Source organism: Fistularia commersonii, chromosome 11 (assembly GCF_037954325.1).
Source record: "Fistularia commersonii isolate RoL2024-O1a breed Wild chromosome 11, RoL_Fcom_v1.0, whole genome shotgun sequence".
Lineage (NCBI taxonomy): Eukaryota > Metazoa > Chordata > Actinopteri > Syngnathiformes > Fistulariidae > Fistularia > Fistularia commersonii.
Genome location: NC_141294.1, coordinates 16480097 through 16502156, shown reverse-complemented (window position 1 = coordinate 16502156; position 22060 = coordinate 16480097). Strand labels below are relative to the sequence as shown.

Below are 22060 nucleotides of genomic sequence, written 5' to 3'. Positions count from 1 at the left end.
GACTCTTTAATAAGGATAAACTACCTTCTCCATGTTGCTTCTGGCGGCTGAGCCTTTGTGCCTATATTTTGAAATGTCCTCCACGATGCTTCTGTAATACTAATTTCTGTATTGAAATTCCATATTTTTGCTTTTAAAAAAAAAAAAACTATTAATAAATATCGGATTGTTAACGTTAAGGGTTCATCTTCTAGTTCCTCTTCTTCACCCGCTACTCCACCTTCCAGATAGCGATCTTGCCGTCGCGCCGCGCGGAGCCGCTCAGCACGTAGCGGTCCTCGGCGGAGCAGAGCGTCTGGATGCTGTCGGAGTGAGCTTGCAGCTCCTTGGCCACGGTGTGGCTCTCCGGGTCCACCACCAGCACCTGGCTCTTCAGCTGTCCGTCACCCGGGCCGCCGCCGCCGCCGCCATCGGCGCCGCCTCGACAGCCCACCCAGATCTGAGGGAGAATCCCGAATTCAGCCGACATTTCATTAAAAAAAAGAAGGAAGCGTTAAGCTAGTTCACTTCCCGAGAAGTTTCCGAGCGGCGCTTCGGGAACGGCTGGTCCGGGACGTCCAAACACACACTCTTACCTGGTCCTTGACCCGGATCATGCAGGTGACCCCGGAGCTGCCGGCCAGGGAGATCCTCCCCATGCTGCGCTTGTGGTTCTTGGTGTGCCAGAGATACAGCTCGCCTGAGTCGGCACAGCCGGCCCACAGCTGACCCCTCTGGAACACACACACGTTAGTTGCATACTGATAAAACACCAGCTGTGATGTGAAAAACACCAGCTGAGAGCATTCCAGGTGTAAGCCGGTTCCCCTGTGCTGCAGCAGGAACCTGATTTTACTTTAGCTAATAATAATCATCATCTTAGAAAATAGGGTAATTGTGACATATTAGGAAATACACAGCTAGCGCGGCTAGCGTGGCTCCCTGGTGCAGTAGCTCGTGCCCTTTCCCTGCCAGCCAGAAGGTCCCTGGTTGGAGTCCAATAGGAGGGGGTTTCTGTCCAGAGGCTCCATGTTCCCCCTCTGGGGTTCCTCAGGGTTCTCCAGGTTCCTCCCACAGTCCAAACATATGCAGGAGGTTCACTGGTTCACTACATTGCCAAGATGTTTTTCTTTATATGTGGCCCTGTGATTGGTCCAGGGGTGAACCCCGCCTCTCGCCCATTGACAGCTGGAGGCTCCACCCCACCTCGACCTTGACTCCTGGATAAACAATCTAATAATGTACAATATTTTTCGCACTATAAAAGGCACACTTAATTATTATATATTCTCAAAATCCTGTGCCTTTTGTTTGAATTCTTGTTGTGCTTACTGACCTCAAATCCATTTTCTTTGGCACACTGCACTCAGACATCTGGTAAAATATTTTAGTGCGACTTTCATCGGTTGTCGGACCGCTCCTCCCCCCCCGACACGGGGACGTTGCATCAACGTTGGTCCTCGGTTGAATATGGGTTGCGACGTCAGACGATATCAGATGACTAATAAAGTAGTGCTGGAATACAATGTTGTTCCAAACTCACGCTAACTTCAGGCGTCCGCTATCGCTGGCAACGATAAACCAATCGGAACAGTACGTAGTGCGCTTACTTCCGCCGCTTTTTGTAATACCGGTACATACTGTACTTCAACATATCACTGTACATTCGTATGTATGAGGACCCACAAAAATGGCACCTGTTAGGAGACATGCTTTACGGAGCAGAATTCCAACTCAAGGCTATCATTCATGCAGTAGATGATGGGAACAGAGCAGCTGTGAAAGAATCCAACATTAATAAATCAACGGTGCGGAAGTGTAGGAAGCAAGCAAAGGAACTGCACCAAGTCAAGAAGACCAAGCAGAGTTTCCGAGGGAACAAAGTGTTTATGTGAATAAGTAGAATAAAGTATGACGAAAGTGTTTTGTTTCGCTTTACATACCGTCTGGTTCATCATGCGCCTTGCGACGTGGTGCGCCTTATGTATGAAAATAGACCCGTTCATTGATACTCCGCCTTCTAATGCAGTGTGTAAAATACGGTACGGTCACTTCTTCAAGCTTTCACAAAAGCAGATTTTCCCGAGGTGTTTTCAGCTCATGATAATTACGACAGAATGACATTGCCGAGGACAGTATTGGAAATTGATTGGGTGCGGTTTTTACTGTCAGCACCAGCCGCTCGGAAGCGATCCAGACCTCTGCGCAAGTATTGGCTCTGGATACCGAGTTGTTTTCAAATCCCGCCTGAGTTGCAACCTCACCTCTGGGATGACGATGAAGCTGCTGAAGCTACTGGGCATTCTCCGTAGGTCCCCGGGGAGCACCACCCTCCTCTGAGGCGTCCCTCTCTTCTTTAGCTCCACGATGCTGTCCCGGCAACCTGCCAGGAACACAAGCTAAGACCCGGGAAGGCGTCTCCATCCAGGGTCAGGTACCGGTCGGGAGGAGGCGGTCGGCACTTACAGCACCAGAGGGAACCGTCGTAGACCTGTATGGAGGAGAGGCGGTCGCAGCTGAGGTGGAGCTGCCGCTTCACCTTCAGGGTGGACGAGTCCCACTGCAGGATAGTGCCGTCGCAGCTGCAAGAGTACGTCTGCTGACTTGGGAAAGAGGGACAGGAGCTCGACTTAGAAGCACAAAAGATGGATGCCGCCAAGTGACTGGTTGGAGGTGATGGTGCGTACGGGGTGCGGTGGTCCCCCGTGTCCACGGCAAGTCCGGTCACTTCCTGCCTGTGCTCCGTCAGCTGCTTGTTGCACAACAGGCCGTGGGCGTCGATGATGTAGATGACCGAGTCCTGGGAGCCGATCCAGATCTGGCCCTGGACCAGACCCATCATGCAGTTCTGGAAGCGGAAGCAGAATCCGGCGTTTCTCAAGAGGCGCGTTGGATCGTGAAGCCGGACCGGGATAATCAATATGGCGACCAAAGACAAGAGCTCAGAGGGGCGTCGCACTTCTGCGGGCGAGGCCTTCGCTCACCAGCTGTGCCTCTCCGACCTGGATGGAGTCCTGCAGCATGGACCAGGTGGCCGCGTCAAACACCACCACCCTGCCGCTGCTGAGGGCCACCCAGAGCTTCGGGTTCATCTCACCCTCCAAGTCACTGCATGACAGCTGCCCTGGAAGAAGACGTGGAGAGAGGACATGGGAGGTGCTGGTGTTCCGGTGAGATTCTGCTTTCAGACACGTGACGCCAATCAAACTGGTCTCGCGACTCTACGTGGGGAATGGAGGACGTCAATGAGGATGTTGATGAGGATCATCGGTTTCCTGCCAATCGAGCCACTCAGACACAAAAATAAAATTGATCCGTTGAATTTTCCCGAAGCCACGATCACCCAACTCCATAGCTACTACACAGCTAGCGGATGCTAACCGACGGACGTCGAAGTGCATGACCGTGTCTTCGTTTAGCGTTTCACGCTTCCAAACCAATGCCGAGGCAGCGGCGGCGGCGGCGGCGGCGGTGGCGGTCACTAGAGGCACACAGGAAGGAACCTTCTGGTTGTGTACCTGGCGTGTAGAGCACCACGTGGACGGTCTGTGGTTCGGCCAGGTCCAGGGACGGGTTGATCTTGTGTTTGAGAGTCTCCAAGGTAGTTTCAGGCACCATCATGGGCACTTCACCAGAAAAACACAAAACAGACTGACTTGTTTTCTGACCATTTTTTCCCCCGAACAGAGCATCCGAAGAGCGAGGGCTCACCCTCTTGTGTGATCTTGTCAAAGTAGGACAGCTTGGAAGCTGCAGAGATGGACTTCTGGGTGGGCTGGCAGCCCATGACGGCATCCATCAACAGGACATTGGTCAGGGCCTGGTTCACGTACTGGGGGTCCTGGAGGAGGGAGGATGTAAGGTGCTTTGAAAACTCCGAAAGCCAATCAGATTGTCCTCTCAGTCTCACCTTGTGTTGGTCAGCCATCTTGCGTCCGGCCCACATCTCTTTAACCACGAGGTTCCACAGCTCCGTCTCCGTCTTCAGGTTGGCCTCGAAGGTCCCCAGCCTGCCAGAGGTGTGGATGCGCAGCGAGGGGATGCGAACCAGCAGGAAAGGAGCCGAGGCGATTTTCACCTCCTGGACAGCGGCGGCGCATATTCAGAGAAAAAGGGACTACCAACAATAATTGGGAGGAACATCTGGAGAACACACTGCAACCTGTATATCCCTGAACATTGTGATTTCCAGGAAGGCCGGCTGTCCCTCTGGAAGCAAGAACAGACGTTTCTGCGTCATGGCGATTTTACCGACACCTTGAGAGGTCTTGACACAAGACGACAACTTGTAGACACACTCGCTATTGTCAAGGTGATCAATGACCTCGGAGGGGAGGTGGACGTCTTGTGCTTCCACCTCGGTTTCTTTCCAGAAGGTGTAAAAGGCTTTGAAGAGTTCGGGCTCCACCTGATCTGACTGGCCTGCGGAGAGACGGGCGGATTCACGACCAAAGAATTCAAAGAGCTCAGAAGCGGGCGGCATGCTCATGTCGCGCCGCACTCGATGTTCCCTTTCTGATTTCTCGTCCGGCGAGCCGTGGAGGGCGGAATGTTCCGTCCGCTGGAAATCAAAAGAAGGACGAGGGGAAACCCCGCCTTCGTAATAGCCGGCACTAAGCGGCGGCTAATAGCCTGCGCCGAGTGGAGAAAACATCTGTTCGGGATCCATTTCACGGCTGGTGTCACATGACCCCGCCTCCCCGCTAACCCTGCTTCAGCTAATCTGCCGCTTCTGAATGTCGACCCCGGCATCTTGAAGGAAGTGACCCGGTCATGCGTTGCCTTGTTTTCGCGACTCCAGACTTAAAGTCTGTCGGTTCAAAAAAGAAACCATCATCTACGCGCCCAGACGTGCTCCGGATCCCAAACCAGATCTTACTTTCTTCTATCCTTGTTTTGGTCTATCCTTGTTTTGGAGTCCCTTATCTCCACCCCATCCACACTTACCGTCAGTCAGAGCGTCGAACAAGCGGTGTATGGTTGCCACATCCTTGACTATCCCGCACTCCTGGATGCAGCGCACAAACTCCTCCTGGTGCAGGTGTTCGCGAGGGAGCCGGAACTTCTTGACGTGGTCGTCCGGTTGCACCGGCGGCTTCTCGTTTTCCGTCTTCACCTAACGGATCGGGAGTGCATTTCAGCGCGGATCCCGCGAACATCATGAAAAAACACCTGCGCCGGCCGACCTTTAGGATGAGTCTTTTGAGCTCGGGGCGTCGGTTGGCTTGCTGTTGCTCGTCTCGCTGCAGTGAGTCCACCAGCCATGTGACCAGCTGTGCGGGGAAGATGGCCGTGTCGGTCTTGTAGAGGGTCTGGAAGTCGCTTAGGGCGTCCAGGCGCCGTGAGCACAGGGAATTGGTGAAACCGCGCAAGTAGTAGAATCTGCGGGGTGAGAATGAATTACTCCAGGATACTTTATTTGACCTCTCCTTATTTGGGAAGCTTGCGTTGACGTGGACAAATAGGAGACGTGGCCAAAGTAGAAGTTGTACAAAAAAAAACCAAAAACCCAAGAAACCAAAAAAAAAAAAACCATATGTGAAAGTATTACAAAATCATATTAGCCAATACATGAAAAACATACTAATCGAATGGAAAGTAGCCCGTGTCCCCGGTTTATTGTATTTACCATTGAATAGGAAGATTTGGAAAACACTAAATCATTGTATAACACGACAGCGTCGTCGGCGTACAGACGTACTCATGTCCTCAATTTCCTTTGGAAAGTCAAAAAACGAGATGCCAAAACTGAACCTTCGGGAGGAAACAACCTTCTTTTTCGACACACTCTTCAAGAAGATTTTCTCTGACACCTTATCGTAGCCTGAGACAAAAACTAGCATTCTGATTTTTTTTTTTTTTTAGAGGAAGCCTTAGGATATGACGACGATCTCGTCGACTGAGCTGAGATACCTGGCCAGCAGGGTAGAACTCTCGTGCTGGAAGGAGAAGATGGCCTTGCCCAGCAGCTGGATCAGCTCGCTGTAATAGCTTTGGACCGAGTGGAAGGACAAGGAGACCGGGAAGTCCGGCAGCTTGAACACGCTCACGGGCGCCGGGGGGTTCCTGAGCGCTGAAACAGAGAGGGTAGATGTTTGCAACCTGGTGTAAGCCTCCAGAAGAAGGGGTTTAGATAGAAGTGTGGCCTCACCGGCGTCCGTCACCACGGTCCTGGACAGAAGGCTGCTCCGCCGGAAACTGACGGTGTGATCGTCCCCCAGGTCGGGCAGACTCATCCCCAGCCTCTTGCTCATCCCGCTCTCGGCAATGGAGCTCCTCCTGCGGGCCTGGATCTCCTGCATGGTCGGCCTACGTGGGAACTCCACCATCGCCTTCAACCTGGCAGGGAGAAAAACCACAACATTTGATGGGTCCAATTACGACAGATGCCGCTATTAAAAGAGCTACAGCGTCTTCTGGAAGGTCTTACTTCTGCATCTCAGAGCGGGTGCTGAGATCCATGCGACTGAAGCTGTCCATCTTCTTGTTCAGGCGGTCCTTCAGGAAGGAGTGGAAGATGTGAGTCTCCAGCACCTGCCGACAAAAGGTTAGTAACACGTTAATGACGAATGGAACCCGATGGAATCGGAGACTCGCGCGAGACAGGAAACGGTACCTTCTTGTAGAAGAGCTGCTCGGCAGGTTCTCTGGTTTTCAGGAACTCCTCACCGTTGAACACCCGGTGTTCATAGTTCAGATGACTGCTGACGTCCCTGTCCGGAAGTGACACGCATACGGGTGTGTGAACGGAGAGGGCGAATGTTGTATGTCTTTATGTGGCCCTGCAATGGACCGGTCCGGGGCGAACGCCACCTCTCGTCCGGCGACAGCTGGGATCGGCTCCTGAATACCTGAATAAATTGACAATCAGTTCCAGTGCGATCTTCTGGATGTTGTGGTTGAGTCTGCGCTGCCAGGCTCTCCTCTGCCCCCGCTGGTCGTTGATGTCAGTACAGCTCGCACGGTGACACTGATCCAAGTCATAATGCAGCCGCAGGGAGCGGTACCTGCAAAAACACACACACTCCACTGCTGCACATCATACACATCATGTGGGAAAAAAAAAAAAAAATCTTATAGTACTTTTCAAGTTTTGCATCTCTGAGCTAGCAGAAGCTAGCTACTACTCTTAGAGTGCGGCGAGTACCTCTGCGTGAAGCAGTCGGCGGCAGACGGAGGGATTTCGGGTAAATCGACAGTCTCAGAGCAGGAGGAGGACACGCTTCCGTTATCGATGTTGATGAGGATCAGGTCATCGGTTTCCTGGGCGGAGCCAAACGAGCCACTCAGACACAAAAATAAAATTGATCCGTTGAATTTTCCAGAAGCCACAATCACCCAACTCCATAGCTACTACACAGCTAGCGGATGCTAACCCATGGCAAAGAAAATGCTCAAACACGCTAACAGCATGTTTGTCACTAGCTGATTGCTAAAAGAGGCAACAGGTACCAATTACATACAGTACTTCGAGGTTGTACGCATCTGATTCATGTGCTGAAACCTCAGCCGATCCGCATCCTCCTGAGCATACCGACACATTTACTGGACATTTTAGTGAGGACCGATAAACATCATAAACGTCTCCCTTCCCCGCCCCCTAACCGGCAGCACTCACGGCAGCGACTTCTTCGAAATGGCTAAGATGGCATCCCATTAGGAAGGCGGTGGGAGCCATCAGGAAGTCCAGCATCCCTCTGGCCAAGACCGGAACGTAGGGGTGCTGCCATGACAGGGGCTGCAGGAGGATATTTCAAGTTGACTGTTCAATCTGGTTCCAATGAGCTGAAGCTCCATGTGACTCTGTGCCGACCTGCAGGTAAAGCAACAAGCTCTCCGCCACCAGTGTCAGTCGGGCCCAGTTTGTGGAGAACAGCACCACCCTCTGCTCCTGGAGGAGGCAGGACAGGACCTGCAGGGACGCAAGGAGAGAGTGTTATTTACAATTAAGTGGGCACGTGAGCAGGAGATCGAGGACACGCTGGAGGGACCAGGTCTCTGGGCTGGTCTGGGAACGCATCGGGATCCAGAGCTAGACGAGTTGGATGGATGGACGATGGATGGATGGCAGAAACCTGCGACATACCTGGAGAAGAGGCTTTGGCCTGAAGCAGAGGAAAGGCAGGTGAAGGTCCAAGTCGATGGCCGGTCGGTCTTTGTCCTCTCGGGACGGCAGCTCGATGATCAGAGGGTGCAATGTGAACATCTGGAAACATCAGCGCCGGGGTTACTGCTGAGGTTAGGTCGATTTCAGATTTCAGGAAACGCTGGAAGGAACACTTGACGCAAAAACCAATCCCGGGACAGGAACCCGTGATGGATCGACCAATCAAGAGTCGCAGGATGGAGGATGCTAAGACCAAAACATCCTTGGATGTCCATCCATGTAGGTCACCTGAACCAAGTACCAAGTACTGTTGGTACTATCATAGTCTGTAGTTTTAGGACAGTAAACAGCAGTCGTGTACTTTCGCAGCTGAGTACTACACATATACGAGTATTACAAAGTATAAGGTGTACTCTGACCACACACACCAGGTGCAGTTGTCCAGGAGGTGGGATGGGCACGAGCGCCAGTTTGGCCGCAAACTCCTTGACCTTCTCCTCGATGTCGGTCAGACGACAGGACCTGAGCTGGAGCAACAGACTAGGATGGACGGAGAGGCGGGAAGGAAGGAGGGCTTGGATTACATTCATCAGTATTGATTAGCGATTGGATCTACCGTACAAAAGGTTCCAAGTTAGCAGGATGTGGCGTCTCAGTGATGTCGCTCTCACCAGGACAGGCAGTCCCTCAGGGCAGTGAAGTACGGGTACTTGGATATGACGCAGAAGCTGTAGGTGCAGAAGAGTCGTGGGATCTTGGCAGACCCGCCGCCGTTCTGGTAGAAACAGGTCCCCTCCTGCAACGAGAGCACCTGGACTTTACCCGGTATTCTGTTCGGCCTCTTGAACGCATCAAGTGTTGCGTACCAGTATGGGTCGGTAGCACTGCATCACCACTCCGTGGGACTTGTTGCCAAAGACGTCGGTGAAAACCAGGAAGTGGAAGCGTTCCTCCCTGGGTTCGCTGGTCACCTGGAGACCCCCTGGTGACCAGGAAGCAAAGTGCACATCAGGAATTCATCTGCGGATCATGACACCATGTGAATAAAGGCATCTTCCCAGTGGTTCTAATCGTCTACACTCGCCTTACTGCCAGATCAGAACTTTGCTGGTTCCCTGACGTTGCGTTGCTACCAGCTAGCTTCTAGCTAGCCATGAGGTGGAAGTTGTGACAGACATACACCAAACAGATCTGTCCAAGAGAACAAACCAGCGAGGGGCTACGACAAGTATTCCATGACTTCTTATTGGCTCTAGGTCTGACTAAGCAAAGAGAAGGCCCTGGGCAGAAGCTCGAGTACCCAACCTGACTGGTAAATATCACTAAATCCTACATGCCGGTCCTTAAAGCTTCATCAACACTGTGTTGACACAATGTTTACTTAAAGGTGGAGCCACTTTCCAGGAACAAGTGGCTGTAGAAGAAGTATAGTAACTACGGTGATGGCCCTGAGTTCCAGGACATGTGCAGAGAGGGGACAGATAGGGTACCGGGGAAGCAGAGTTGCGGCAGCGCCATCAGGTCGATGTCTTTGGGTAAGGAGAAGTCTTCGCTTCCTTCTCGCTCCTCGGCTGCGCTCGCGCCTGTGAGCATCGCAGGTCACGTTGAAAGTCGGGACATTGCAGAGCGGTGAGTGAAGCAACATCCAGACGGAGGGGGGCCAAACCTTGATCTGGTGTTTCCGCGCTGGCAGGAGGTTCCTGGCGCTTCTTCCTGAGGAAGGAGCGCTGCCTTCTCCCGTGGGACCTGACCGCCTCACCCGCCGGCGGCCTGCTGACGAAGGGAGGCGCCAGGACATGCAGCACCTCCGGTTCCGGCAGGAGGGGCACCGGGGGGCCGTCGCTGCCGGCCTGCTGCGAGGACTGGGGCGGGACAAGAAGAGGGTTCAGCCAACCGATGTGGGTTTTCTGACCCTAAAACCATCTATTCCAGGTGGTTGCCAGATGGTTCTGGGGAACGAGCCAGCTTTAGCAAATCCTAAAGGTAAAGATCACGTGATTCTTGGAGGGAGGAGGCGCACGAGGCTTACCTGGTAAAGGTCTCGGAGCTTCTCGCTGGGCGCCCCCACCACCACGCAGGCCTCCAGCAGGGTCGAGGCCAGGTGGTCCTCCATGGCGGGAGCCGAGGCGCCGCTCGGACCTTCGGCGTGGCAAAACACCCGGCTGAAGGAAAAAGAGAGAAAGAGGGAAAATGAGGAGCGACGTTCCTTCGGGAGTTCTGTGCCGTGAAACCGATGGGATTCTTGACGTCCCAGATTTTTGAGGCAATTTCCCGCCCGGCTCCTGCATGACGCTGTGTAATCACTGGAATGCAACCGTCACTGATCCCCATCTGTTGCGGCCGACGGTACAAGGGACTGGAGGGGGGCGAAGATGGGAGACCCCCCCCCCCCCCCCCCCCACCCACCCACCCGAGAACCCTCTGTCCATCTCCTCCTGGGCGTGCACGTGCACGTCCGTTACCAACGCCTGCATCGGACAGCGGAACCGAAGGGTGTCGCTGGTAAATGGACACGCGTGGAGCTCGGAGCTCCTGGAAGCCCACATGACGCTGGGGGGGAGCAGGAAGGGCCTCTGCAGAAGGACACGCCTGTTCTTGTCACCATGGAAACGGACAAATGTTTTTAACTGCATCTTAAGTCTCTTCTTGGGATTCTAATTTTGTTAATCGCGTCTCACGCGCACACACACGCACACACACACACACACGCACACACACACATAGAAAATTTGCATGGTTATTGTTACAAGGACATTGAGTGGATTTCACATCTCAACCCCCAACTTATGAATCACACACGAACAGGCCTCCCCTTTACACACTGATGCATCACTGAAACGATGCACACACACACACACACACACAAACACACACTGGAGGAGTGCAGAAATTATATAAAACTTCACGTATGTGCACACACACACTGTGAAGTGTTTCAGAAAACACTCTCTCCCCCCCCCCCGTCTCTCTCTCTCTCTCTCACACACACACACACACACACACACACATCTCAAAAATAATACAAACATGTAGGTACACACCGCACACTTGTGAAATGTCTTATAAAACATTCAATGAAAGAAGCTCTCTCTCTCTCTCTCACACACACACTCACACACACACACACACACACACACACACACACACACACACAGTTTAGAGTTTCAGAAATAATGCGTGCGCGCACACACACACACACACACTCACACACACACACACACACAGGTAAAACGAGTTCAGGAATGACACAAACTTAATGATACAAATCTCACTCACATACACTGTGAAGTATAATAAAAATGACACACACACAAACACACATACACACTGTTACGTATGATAAAAATCACACACACACACAAACACACACAAACACACACACGCCTCCTCCTCTGTTACCTCACGGCTCCTGCGGTCCTTCTTTCTTCTCCGCTCAGATGAACTTCTTTTTCCAACGTCCCGTTCAAAGACCATGTGAGCCGCTGTCCTATTAGACCCGACCCCTCCACACACACACACACACACATACACACACACTTCAAATCATGTGATACATATACTCACACACACACACCACTGTGTGTCAAACACACTCCCGTCAGCTGTCTCATATTTCCTCCAAACCCCAAGAGTTGCCGGTTCAATCCCCTGAAGGTTCTGATGTTCCTTCCACTCCCACCCGTGACCGCAGAGGGACTCACCTCCACCTCCAACGGTCTCCTCTGGCGTGTGTGTGTGTGTGTGTGCGTGTGCGTGTGAGAGAGAGAAAACGCGTGGATCTGCAAATCATCTTCCATTCACTGTCAGAAATAATCAATCAAATAATGACAGTGATCGGAAGATGGTTGTGACCTGCTGTATTTTTGGTGATTGACTGAGTTATTGATTAGTAATAATGTGAAGTGAAATAACACTGACTGCAATCACACGACGGAATAACGATAAGCAAGAATAAATGAAAATAAACAGAGCGAGGTGGAGCATCCCTGCTGTAATGCCATCTTTTGGCCGGTAGATGGCGGTATTTGACCTGTATCTCAGGCCGCCAGTGTTAAATGAAAAATTCCAGCATACCTATCGAATAATCGAACCACCTATCGATCAATACACCTCTCTATCGATTCATAGCTCAATCTATCGCCACATGAAGTTGAGCAGCTGCAGAAATACTGAACCACACACGACTCACTGCAGTACCAGATGTGACCACTAGGGGGCGCAGCGGCTTGGGTTTTCAGCTGGCTGGATCTTCACCTTCACCTTCACCTTCTCCTCCATGTCTCCACGGGTGGAGCAGATGTTCGTGGAGCTCCCTGCGGCATGGAGCCCGGTCGAAGCAGTCCTGACTTTCCCGAGGGGGCAAGTGAAAGCGTCATCTGATTGGTAATAAAGTTGGGGAAGGAATAAAAAAACCTAGTTTGATTCTTTTCGTAAAGTCCCATCTTCCTGGCGGAAGAAGATTCGGCTCTTACTTTCTCGCATTGATTATTTCAACGTCGTCACTCCTGCAAGTTGTCAGGCCACTTCCACCTCGCATCGGGCCTAATTTTCTTTTTATTTGGAAAAAAAAAGGTGGTTCCTTTCTGTTCGACTGATTGTTGAAAGAAAATAAATGAAATGGTTTCACAACCGACAAACATCAAGCAAGGCGACCTTTTCTAAAAACAACACGCCGTTTTTAGAAAAGTCGATGATGGAGAGGATAAAACATCAAGACTTTAAAACCCAAAGATGAAATATGAACATTAACAAACAGGCAGCCTCTTCTCCCGCTTCAGCCACTTCCTGTTCAGCAGTTTGGCACAAAAGTGAGGTTGTTAAAAATCTTAGAATTACCAGAATATTGCTAAATTCTATTTTTTGCGAGGGGTTAGATTCTTCAAATACCCTCGTCTCACACACACACACACACACCTGCCGGACGCAGCAGCAACAGGTGTTCCCTGTAGGTGTGTGATTGAGGAGTGTATGGAGCAGCTAAATCAACCACCCTGGTTGATTTAGGTGATTTAGGATGAACAAAAAAAGCGCAATGTCACAGTTTTCTTCTTGTTTTTTATATCAGCAGGTGGCGCCGGCGAGCCGTGGAACAGGTGGAGGTGGACGTTCCACCGGCCACGCAGTTCCCCGAGTCCAACGGGTCCCTGTGGATGAGAAGGTCCGAGGCTGATCTTGGGGTGTGCGTGCAGAGTCGGCCGGTGGCGGTCGAAGGCACTTCCTGTCGGCCCGGTCTTTGCCGGCGTCGGACGTGAAGTTCACCTGGTTCGTGTCCGTGATTGTCTCCGCAGAATCTCCTCCCATCAGACGGCATCCCGGAACAGACCAGAGCTTTGTGTCCTTTACGTTGTTGCATCTCAGCGGTTGGTGAAGACTGACAGAACTTTACTGTCGTCTCAGATGTTTGTTTTCCCATCCGAGTCATGTTCTCGGTCTAAAGCAGGGGTCGGGAACCTTTTTGGCCGAGGGAGCCATGAAAGTCACATATTTTGAAGTTGATTTCTGTGAGAGCCATATCATGTTTTTTAACACTGAATACGACTATGTTCATGAATTTTCAGGTAAGGCCAACAATATTTAGTCTCTGCGACCTCCAGGTCTGCCTCTTGTCTTTTGGTCATTGTCACTGTTTGTAGAGCCATACCGCATGGCTTGTCTCACCGCTGTTGTCCACCTTTCCTTTCATTCTGGGTGATAGTCTTCTATCTCGTAGTTCCCCTGAAACCCCTCTCCTTTCCAGCACATACCTCTCAACATTTTCCTCAACCTGTTCCCTGCTTAAACATCATGGTCCATGGAGGTTCCTGTCTAACCTCATCTGTAAGCCTGTCCATCACCACTGAGAACAAGAAAGGCCTCCGAGCTGATCCCTGATGGACTCCCACCTCTACCTTGAACTTCTTGGTTACCCCTACAGCACACCTTACCACTGTCTCCAAGCTAGCATACATGTCCTGCACCAGTCTAATATAGTTCTCTGCCACTCCAGACCACTCCTCATACAATACCCTGTTGTTTACTTTTTAGGTCTACAAAGTGCACTGCAGGTCCCTCTGACCTTCTCTGTACTGACCTTCTCTCTATTAGCATTCTCCCAACAATATTAAAAGTATAATACCGTAATTTCCAGACTACAAGCCGCTAATTTTTGAACACTGCGGTTTAAACAATGATATGGCTAATTTTTGGATAGTTTTTGGGGGGCTAACAAGCTTCATTCCACCGGAACACTCAGCCTCATTATATCGGACCAATGAAATTACCGTGAAATTCTGAGGCTGTTCAATTTCAAAAGTGAAGAAGAGGACTTTAATGGTTTTAGTTCTCAGGAAGAAGACCGAGATAGCGATTAGCTGGAGTAGGAAAATGGATGGATGGACTTTTTCTTGTGTTATTTATTATTAATCTTTTTCATTAGCCAAAGTTACAGGCACTGTTCAGAAAAAAAAAAAAAAAAAAAAAAAAATCAAGTACGTATTTGGGGATATTGTCAGTATATATCTAATTAGAATTTAAAAAATAAAAAGTAAAAGATTTCCAGCACGAATTTGTAGATATTGCCAGTATAAATTTTATTAAAAGTAAAAAAAAAAAAAACTGTTTGTGTAACATCTTTCTGTGTAAATATCTCATGCCACAACGTGGACACCTGCGGCTTATAAACATGTACGGCCTATATACGTACATATATGTACTTATTTTTAGCCGGTGCGGCTTATTTTCAGCTGCGCTCAATAGTCCGGAAATTACGGTAAGTCTCTTAATTTATTCGTCTTAATTACGATGTTATACTGGAGCTGACTAATAATGAATAAAATACTCCTTACCATTAATGCGACTTCTGGTGCTGCATGGTTTTGAAGTCTGGTTGGTACGTGATGAGGTGAAGCTTCATTCATTCATCTATGAATGGCTTTCCGTTCCTCACTATTGCTTAAGAACCAGCAAAGCTAGCTGGACTCCAGTCCCCTTGTCTGGTCCGCACACGGAGTCTCTGCTAACTGGCTCGCACTCTGCATAGTAGTTCTTGCCACGGTTTCTGCATGTTGTCCCCCACTGGATATTTCCGAGCAAACCGTCTCGGCGTGGCTCAAAGCGTCGCTTTACATTTGACTCGTCAGCTTTTTTTCTTTTCACCGTCCTCATACCCGGAGGGGTTTGCTCTGCATACATTAGCAAGCGGACAGTTGTATTAGAAGGAGGGAAGTTGACTTCTTCACCTCCCAACAACTTGCGTAGGCAGCCGCGTTATCCAATGAAATTAAGACTTTCGAGGTCGGATCCTCCCGAACCCCGAATCACAGGCTGGACTGGCTCGAGCCATCGGTAACCCTGAACTGGTGCGATGTAAAATTATTATAATTATTCGTTACTTATCATGTCAGTTAAGGCTTATCCGCGAGTCATCAAAAGAGCCCCATCTGACTTGCGAGCCGCAGGTTCCCGACCCCTGGTCTGAAGCGCCCCGTGTTTGGGTTGAGGTAGTAGCACCAACAGAGCCTCCCCCCCCCGCCTGAGTAAAAATGGTTCCTTCCTCCTCAGGTGAGGGTGGACCTGCTCAGGCCACGTAGTGCGGCGGCTTCGGAGCGACGCGCCCCGTGTTCCGCGGCGGCTCGCCGGTCCAGGCCGCCGTCACCCGGTCACTGACCGAGCCGCTCGGCTCCTCGTCGGGGTAGACGACCAGGAAGAAGGCGGCGACGAAGCCGAAGAAGGAGGCCACGGAGGCCACCATGGGGATGACCCGCACGGTGCCCACCGCCTCCACGACGGCGCCGAGCGCCGACGCCACCAGGATCTGGCTGATGTAGACCTGGAAACAGAAGGAGCGCCGCTGAGGTCAGAGGTCAAGATGATGATGCGGATTGAAGGAGACGTCCAGGCTGACCTGGCAGGACAGGATGGCGCAGTCAATGCCGAACCCTCTCTTGGTGTTTTCTGGGCTGTGGTGAATGTACTGGGCACAAGAAGGTGATTGACACAATGAGACACACACACAACCACACACATACCCAACCTGAGTACATGCTGTGGTGTGTGTGTGTGTGTGTGTATCACCTCTCTGTCTTCATGATACTGTCCCAGCAAGGTGTAGGGGCAGTAGGTCATGCTCAGCGAGATGACGCCCATGCTGCTGATCATCACCATGGCGACGTAAACATTGGGGAAGATGGCCATGATGGCGGTGCCTGCGGCGCGAGGGGGGCGAGACGTGAAAACACACTCGGGCGTCGCACCTCCATCCACACAAGCGCGACCCACCTGCAGAGAAGCCCAGGGGTCCCAGCATGTAGAGGACCTTGACGCTGAGGTCAAAGTTGTCCAGGTACTTCTGAAGGAGGGCTGTGACAGACAGAAGGGCGGACAGGTTAATCCTTCTGACGGCCGTCTGCCCGTGCGGCGTCCTGACCGGCGTTTTACCGGAGCAGAGCGCCGCGGTGGCGGCGTAGACCACCAACCCCCAGCAGCCCATCTGCACGCCACGGTTGTAATCCTGCAGCTCCGTGGAATTGGCCGGCGCCTGAGGAGGAAACACAGACATGACGGGAAGGCCTCTGTGTGTGTGTGTGTGTGTGTGTGTGTGTGTGTGTGTGTGTGTGCGTACCATGGGGTCTCCCTGGTAAATAACCTGTCCCATGAAGTCCGTGTAGAAGACAGCCTCGGCGATGTAGGAGAACCAGGTGATGAGGTGACACACGCACAGCCTCCACAGCTGGTTGGGCATCTGCGGAGAGACGGCACGTGGCGAGGGGAGGAGGTGGCGACGGCGAGGCGGCTGAGCGGCGGAGGAAGAACCCCACCTTCAGCATGGAGAGCCAGAGCAGGCGGACGGTGGTGCCGGGGTCCGAGGCAGCGTCGCTGCAGGAGCTGCACGACAACAGGCTGCTGGCGGACATCTGCAGCCGCGCCCCGCCGGCGCTTCGCTCCAGCTCGCTCACGTCGCTCAGGCTGCTGGACGAGCTGATTGGCTGGGGGCTGGCGGAGGACGTCTGCCGCCGCCTGAATCGGTGGGAGCCCATCCGTCCGTGATAGGAGAAGGAGAAAGAAGGCTGGAGGGAAAATATGTATGATTTGTTTATTATTGGTGTGTGTGTGTGTGTGTAAAATCTTCGGGGGAAAGGTGGCGCACTTGTCTGTAGAAGGTGTGCGAGCGTAACCGTGGTGTCATGGGATTGTTCGTGGAGCGGCTAGCCAGTTTGGTGGAGGCCGTCCCTCTCACCACGCCAACGCCGTTGGTAACCTTTGCCTGCTCCAGGTGAGACACACACACACACACACACACACACACAGTCAGGAATCTAATTACGGATTACCCTGTGAGCGACAGCCTGGGTTTCCCTGGCGAGGCTGGCGAAGTCACCTGTTTCTTCAGAGGCGAGAGCTCGGGGTCCCTGAGCTCCGCCGCTTCCGCCCCATCGGTGTGTGCGGGCGATCGGCCGGGAGTGGACGGCGTCGGCGTGTCGGCCTTTGGCGGGAGGCGTTGCGCGTCAGGGTCCAGGTCGGGGTCCAGCTGGATGGCGGCGTTGGGCTTGGCCAGGACCGAGTCGCTTTTACTCCGCACGCGATCCGTGGCGGGGAGGTCCACGTCCCCGCGCGCAGGGTCCGATGAGCCGTTCGGGGCCGAGGCAACGCCCGCCTCCTCCGTGATGTCGTCCAGCGGCGATGCGTGGTTCCCGGGCCGGAGGGACAGCTGACCGTCGGACCCTCCGCTGCCCTCCGCCCTCAGCAGGAGCTGCGGCGTGATGGGCACCTCGGGGATGCTGAACATGTGCAGCGTGACGGAGATGATGAAGATGATGCTGGCAAACATGAAGAGGACCTGCTCCTGAGACTTGAACCTGCGGCCCAGAGCTGTCCCGGTCCAGTCCAGACCCCCCAGCACGTAGCCCACCGCCCCGCCAAGTCCTGGGAACACACCGGCGTGTCTGAGCGCCATCGATCGTGGAAGTTCCGGACGGTGACGGGAAGAGGTTTTACCTACCGGCAGAGAAGGCGTGCACATTGAGGGCGATGTCCTGCTCCTCCGTGTCGGCCACGTCCAGCAGGTAGGCTCTGATCGGGCCTTCGGAGGCGTCGGCGCAGAAGTCTAGCAGCACGACACCGGCGACGGTGAGGACGATGCCGATCGGCTGGTTGCCGGGAGCGTCGCCGTAGGAGAGGCCTGACGGGTCGGGGGAAACAAACGGTTCAGATTGGACGCCGCAGGCGGGGAAGAGAGGGAACGTGACAGGCGGCGGGGACTTCCTCCCCACCTATCATGGAGCCGTTGAGGAACAGTGCCACCCCGAGCAGAACGCCCACACACAGCGCCAGGATGAAGGGCCTCCGCCGGCCCCAGCGCAGCGTGCAGCGGTCGCTGGCTGAGCCGATCCAAGGTGTGAAGAGGAGGCCCAGCACCGGGCTGAGGAACCACGTCAGACTGTAGTACTGCTCTGGGAGGCCTGAAACACACACACACACACACACACACACACACACGCACACACACACACACAGACACACACACGCACACTATGAAGCCTCGACACTTTTCTTGTGTCATGTTCAAACAAAATTCATCTTCTCATTCACACATTGTTAAATCCAAAGCATGTTAAAACCAAAAGGCTGCCTGATGTTTGCGCCGCCCGGATTTTTCACCCCCGTTTTCGAGGAGTGGATCTTTAGGTTCTCAGCCTCATGGATTCCGATCCGGTCAGCGGGCCGGTTCTCACGGGAATGGCATGTAACCCGCGCTGCCCCCCCGGGGAGTCAAAGGCAGCAGCTCCAGCTGCGCAGCCTGGCAGAGGGTGTGCACTCCTGCTGCTCTCCTGCTCCCGCCGCCTTTCCCACCGGTGCCTTTATGGGTCACAGCCGGCCTCGCTATTTTTCCATCACACGGGCTGTGGTATTCAGCAGGACCCTCTGCTATTTCAACAGTATGTACTCCAACAGGAAAACACTGGAGCGGAATAAGACTTTGCTGACTAGACATCGAGGTCGCTAAGTGGTTAGCAAGGCGGCTAATGTAGTTTCCAGACATGGAGAAGTCCAGCCACGCTCCGGCAGCGCGACACAAGCGGGTAACAGCAAAGTGTGAGCTCCGCGGCCATATTTGTTGTTTTGGCAGAGCGGAGGGACAATGGTGAGTTGCACCGGCAGCAGTGAGCGCACCACAGGGCCCCCTGACGCACAACAAGACGATACCCTTGCTCCGTTGTCCGGTGCGATGGAGTGACTCCCAGCTGGGTGATGAGGTGAGTTCAAACCGGCTGACACCGGTCTGGATTTGGCCTGTCAATGATTTGACCTGGGGGTGGAGAAGACGGTCTGCAGAGAGAGGCGGAGCAGAGAAACCCGGCAGCGCCTGTCCAATGTTTGTTTTTATAAATATATCAGTCTTTTGTTCACTCCTGACAGCCCGGAGTGGACCTCGCGATCTCCCCTCCCACACCAAACTGTCACTCTTTTACATGAACACACCCCTGTCGTGCTGGAGAGGAATTCTGTCCGATCCTCTTACCTATTTGTAGCACCACGGGTGTGACGAGGGCCGTCTCCATGGCGTAGCAGAACTCTCGGCCGAACATCACCGCCCCGTGCATCACCCAGCGGTGCAGAGGGATGGCCGGGTCCTCGCCTTCGTATTCGTCTTCGTCTTCTTCTATCTCCTCCTCATTCTCCATGTTGTTTTGGCCGTGACTCGCTTCCTCCTGGGGGTTCACCCTCTCCTGCAGTGCCAGAGACTCCCGGCCCCCCTCCACCCCGTCCATTGGGATCCGGTTGTCCCTCGAATTCACCATTTGAGTCCCGAGCAGCTGTTCCACCGACGTGCACCGCGAGGACGTCCAGGTCGGGCGGTCAACGGGTGCCAGTAGTTCGTGGCTCAATCTTCATTGTGAAAAGCATGACAGAATTCCGCTTATGGACCACCCAGGTAGCATCTGTGCCTACCGGCACCTTCAGGGACTGGGATCAGTGGATCTGCAAGTCACCGATGGGCTGGAAATAAAAACTCCATTCCCTTCTTTGTTTTAATCCAATGTCCATCACGCTGGTGGACACACGTGTGTGTGTGTGTGTGTGTGTGTGTGTGTGTGTGTGTGTGTGTGTGTCCAGGTGGTGGTTCACTGTGGCTGACACTGGAGCGTCCGAGCGGGAGGAGATCGGAGTGTGTGCAGACGTGTGGCAAGCGTTCACTCGGCAACCTGGAGGAATAAAAACACAAGTTAGGACACGGTTTAGTTGGAAAAGAGAAGCATTAACTTTCAACAGGCATGTTTTCCTCTGCAGAAGGGAACCTGTCACAGCAGCTCTCACAGAATCTGGAGTTACACTAACATAAACACCTGAGGAGGTCAAGGTCCAGATCCAGCTCTGGTCGGCGCCCATTTAGGATATACCTTGGAGCAACTGAATCCTCTGAGGTTTCCTCAGCGCGTGTCGAAGGACTGTCCGCATTGTAACAATTATAATACTTTTTTTACTGTCACCAGAGGTGGTTTGACTCAGCAACCTCACCTTGATGCGTGACCTTTGAACCCTGACACACCAGGATCGCGGGCACATAATACATTTCAAGGATCCAAGGACTTTATTGTCAAACCAGGAGACCCTGAACAATGAAACACTGGTGGCTGCAGTACGTGTACGTGTCTATATAGTAGACAAGGTGTTTGTGATATGGAGGAGACATAGGTAGTTCAATAAAAGACAGTCATTCATTCATTAACCGTAACACTTATCACTCTGGATTGTGGAGGGTTGGCGGAGTCAATCCCAAAGGCACTGGACCAGAGGAGACATACAACCACTCATTTAGCCATTCACTAGTCCAACAGAGACATTCACTCTCATTCACATGTCATTTTGACGGATAAAACCATTTACACATCTGGGCAATGCAGGGTCTGCAATGAACCTCTTGGATCTCCCTGGGGAACCAGGAGAACCCTGAGGAACCCCATGAGGACAGAACATGCACCCACATGGGAATCCATCCAGGTACCTGGAGTCAAGATCTAACAACCGTGGCGCTTATAAAAGGACATAAACCAATAAATCTGCAAAAGCAATAACGATGAAGGGAAGATTTCTGTTCCCCCTCTTCAGCACCCTGAGGCACTAATTCCAGGGGCGGATGTGGAAACAGACAGAGGAATGTTGGTCGTGTCTCGGCCAGCCGGGATATGTTGAGCCCACCCCGACTTACCTGAGATACCTGACATACCTGCCGGCCCGAGTAACGAAACCCCGCCGGTACCGGGGTGTTTATTTCACGGCGGCGGCTTGATGATTCCTGTCCGAATAACGAACCCGGGCGGATGGACTTCTACCGACGGACCTGCCGGCTAGCATCACCGAAGAGACCTGCCCGGGAAGCTAACCCTTTAGCATACCCCGAACCCAGACACACCTTCGTTATTAAAATAAAAATAAAATTAAAAAATACATACAACATACCTGGGGCTGTGTTTTTAAAGCCGCGGTGTTGTTCAATTAAATCAGCCTTGCGGGTGTCCGCCGAGGAATCCAGGGGAGGGGCTAGCAGCGGGGCTAACCTCTGCCGGCGAGGCAGCAGTGGCCGGAGGTTCGACTGTGGTTATCAAGCTGAGCGGTTTCCACAGTAACAAAGAGGGGGCGTGGCCTCCGGCCCGCGCCGGCTACGTCACAAAGCTGCACGTCCTATGACGCCCCGGGGGGCGGGGCATCAAAGAGGCCGCAGGTGCTGCGTCACGGTCCGCTGGGGGGAATCGGTTATTTAAAAGGTCGGTTGAATGAAATAAAGCGAGGAGAAGCTCGTCGAGAAGTCGAGTTAGGAGTTCACCTGCTGCTTTCACTGTAAAATTTAGTATTAATTTATTATTATTATTATTTAATCAATAGTAGTCGTTGTAGTTATGTATTCCTCCATTTTTGGCTGCTCCCTTCAGCCAATCCCCTGCGTCCATCTCACCCTCAACCTATCACCTACCTCTATCTAACCCTCAGCCAATCACC

The 22060-nt window shown here is 52.6% G+C and overlaps 2 protein-coding genes across 2 annotated transcripts; both read right to left on the bottom strand.

Moving 5' to 3' along the window:
* Positions 1-66: 66 nt before the first annotated feature.
* LOC147229750 (DENN domain-containing protein 3-like) lies at positions 67-9963 on the bottom strand (the record flags this gene model as incomplete). Its single annotated transcript, XM_086155804.1, has 26 exons — positions 67-439; positions 576-713; positions 2244-2362; positions 2446-2582; positions 2667-2827; positions 2964-3103; positions 3498-3605; positions 3691-3820; positions 3890-4060; positions 4142-4401; positions 4927-5095; positions 5166-5361; positions 5893-6052; positions 6131-6318; positions 6410-6513; positions 6596-6692; positions 6831-6986; positions 7127-7242; positions 7598-7717; positions 7793-7891; positions 8066-8185; positions 8515-8626; positions 8758-8882; positions 8953-9068; positions 9577-9669; positions 9753-9963. Coding segments are annotated over 26 exons (3774 nt in total), but the record flags the coding sequence as incomplete, so codon positions are not given.
* A 2659-nt stretch (positions 9964-12622) lies between these two features.
* Positions 12623-20145, bottom strand: LOC147229749 (polyamine-transporter SLC45A4-like). Its single transcript, XM_086155373.1, has 12 exons — positions 19584-20145; positions 18334-18522; positions 18063-18242; positions 17442-17986; positions 17211-17327; positions 16882-17130; positions 16686-16805; positions 16502-16601; positions 16343-16423; positions 16139-16269; positions 15969-16037; positions 12623-15893 (listed from the first exon to the last, which is right to left on the bottom strand). The coding sequence occupies exons 1-12, from the start codon at positions 19861-19863 to the stop codon at positions 15642-15644; spliced, it is 2313 nt and encodes a 770-aa protein (XP_086011499.1). The 5' UTR covers positions 19864-20145; the 3' UTR covers positions 12623-15641.
* Between the last annotated feature and the right edge of the window lie 1915 nt (positions 20146-22060).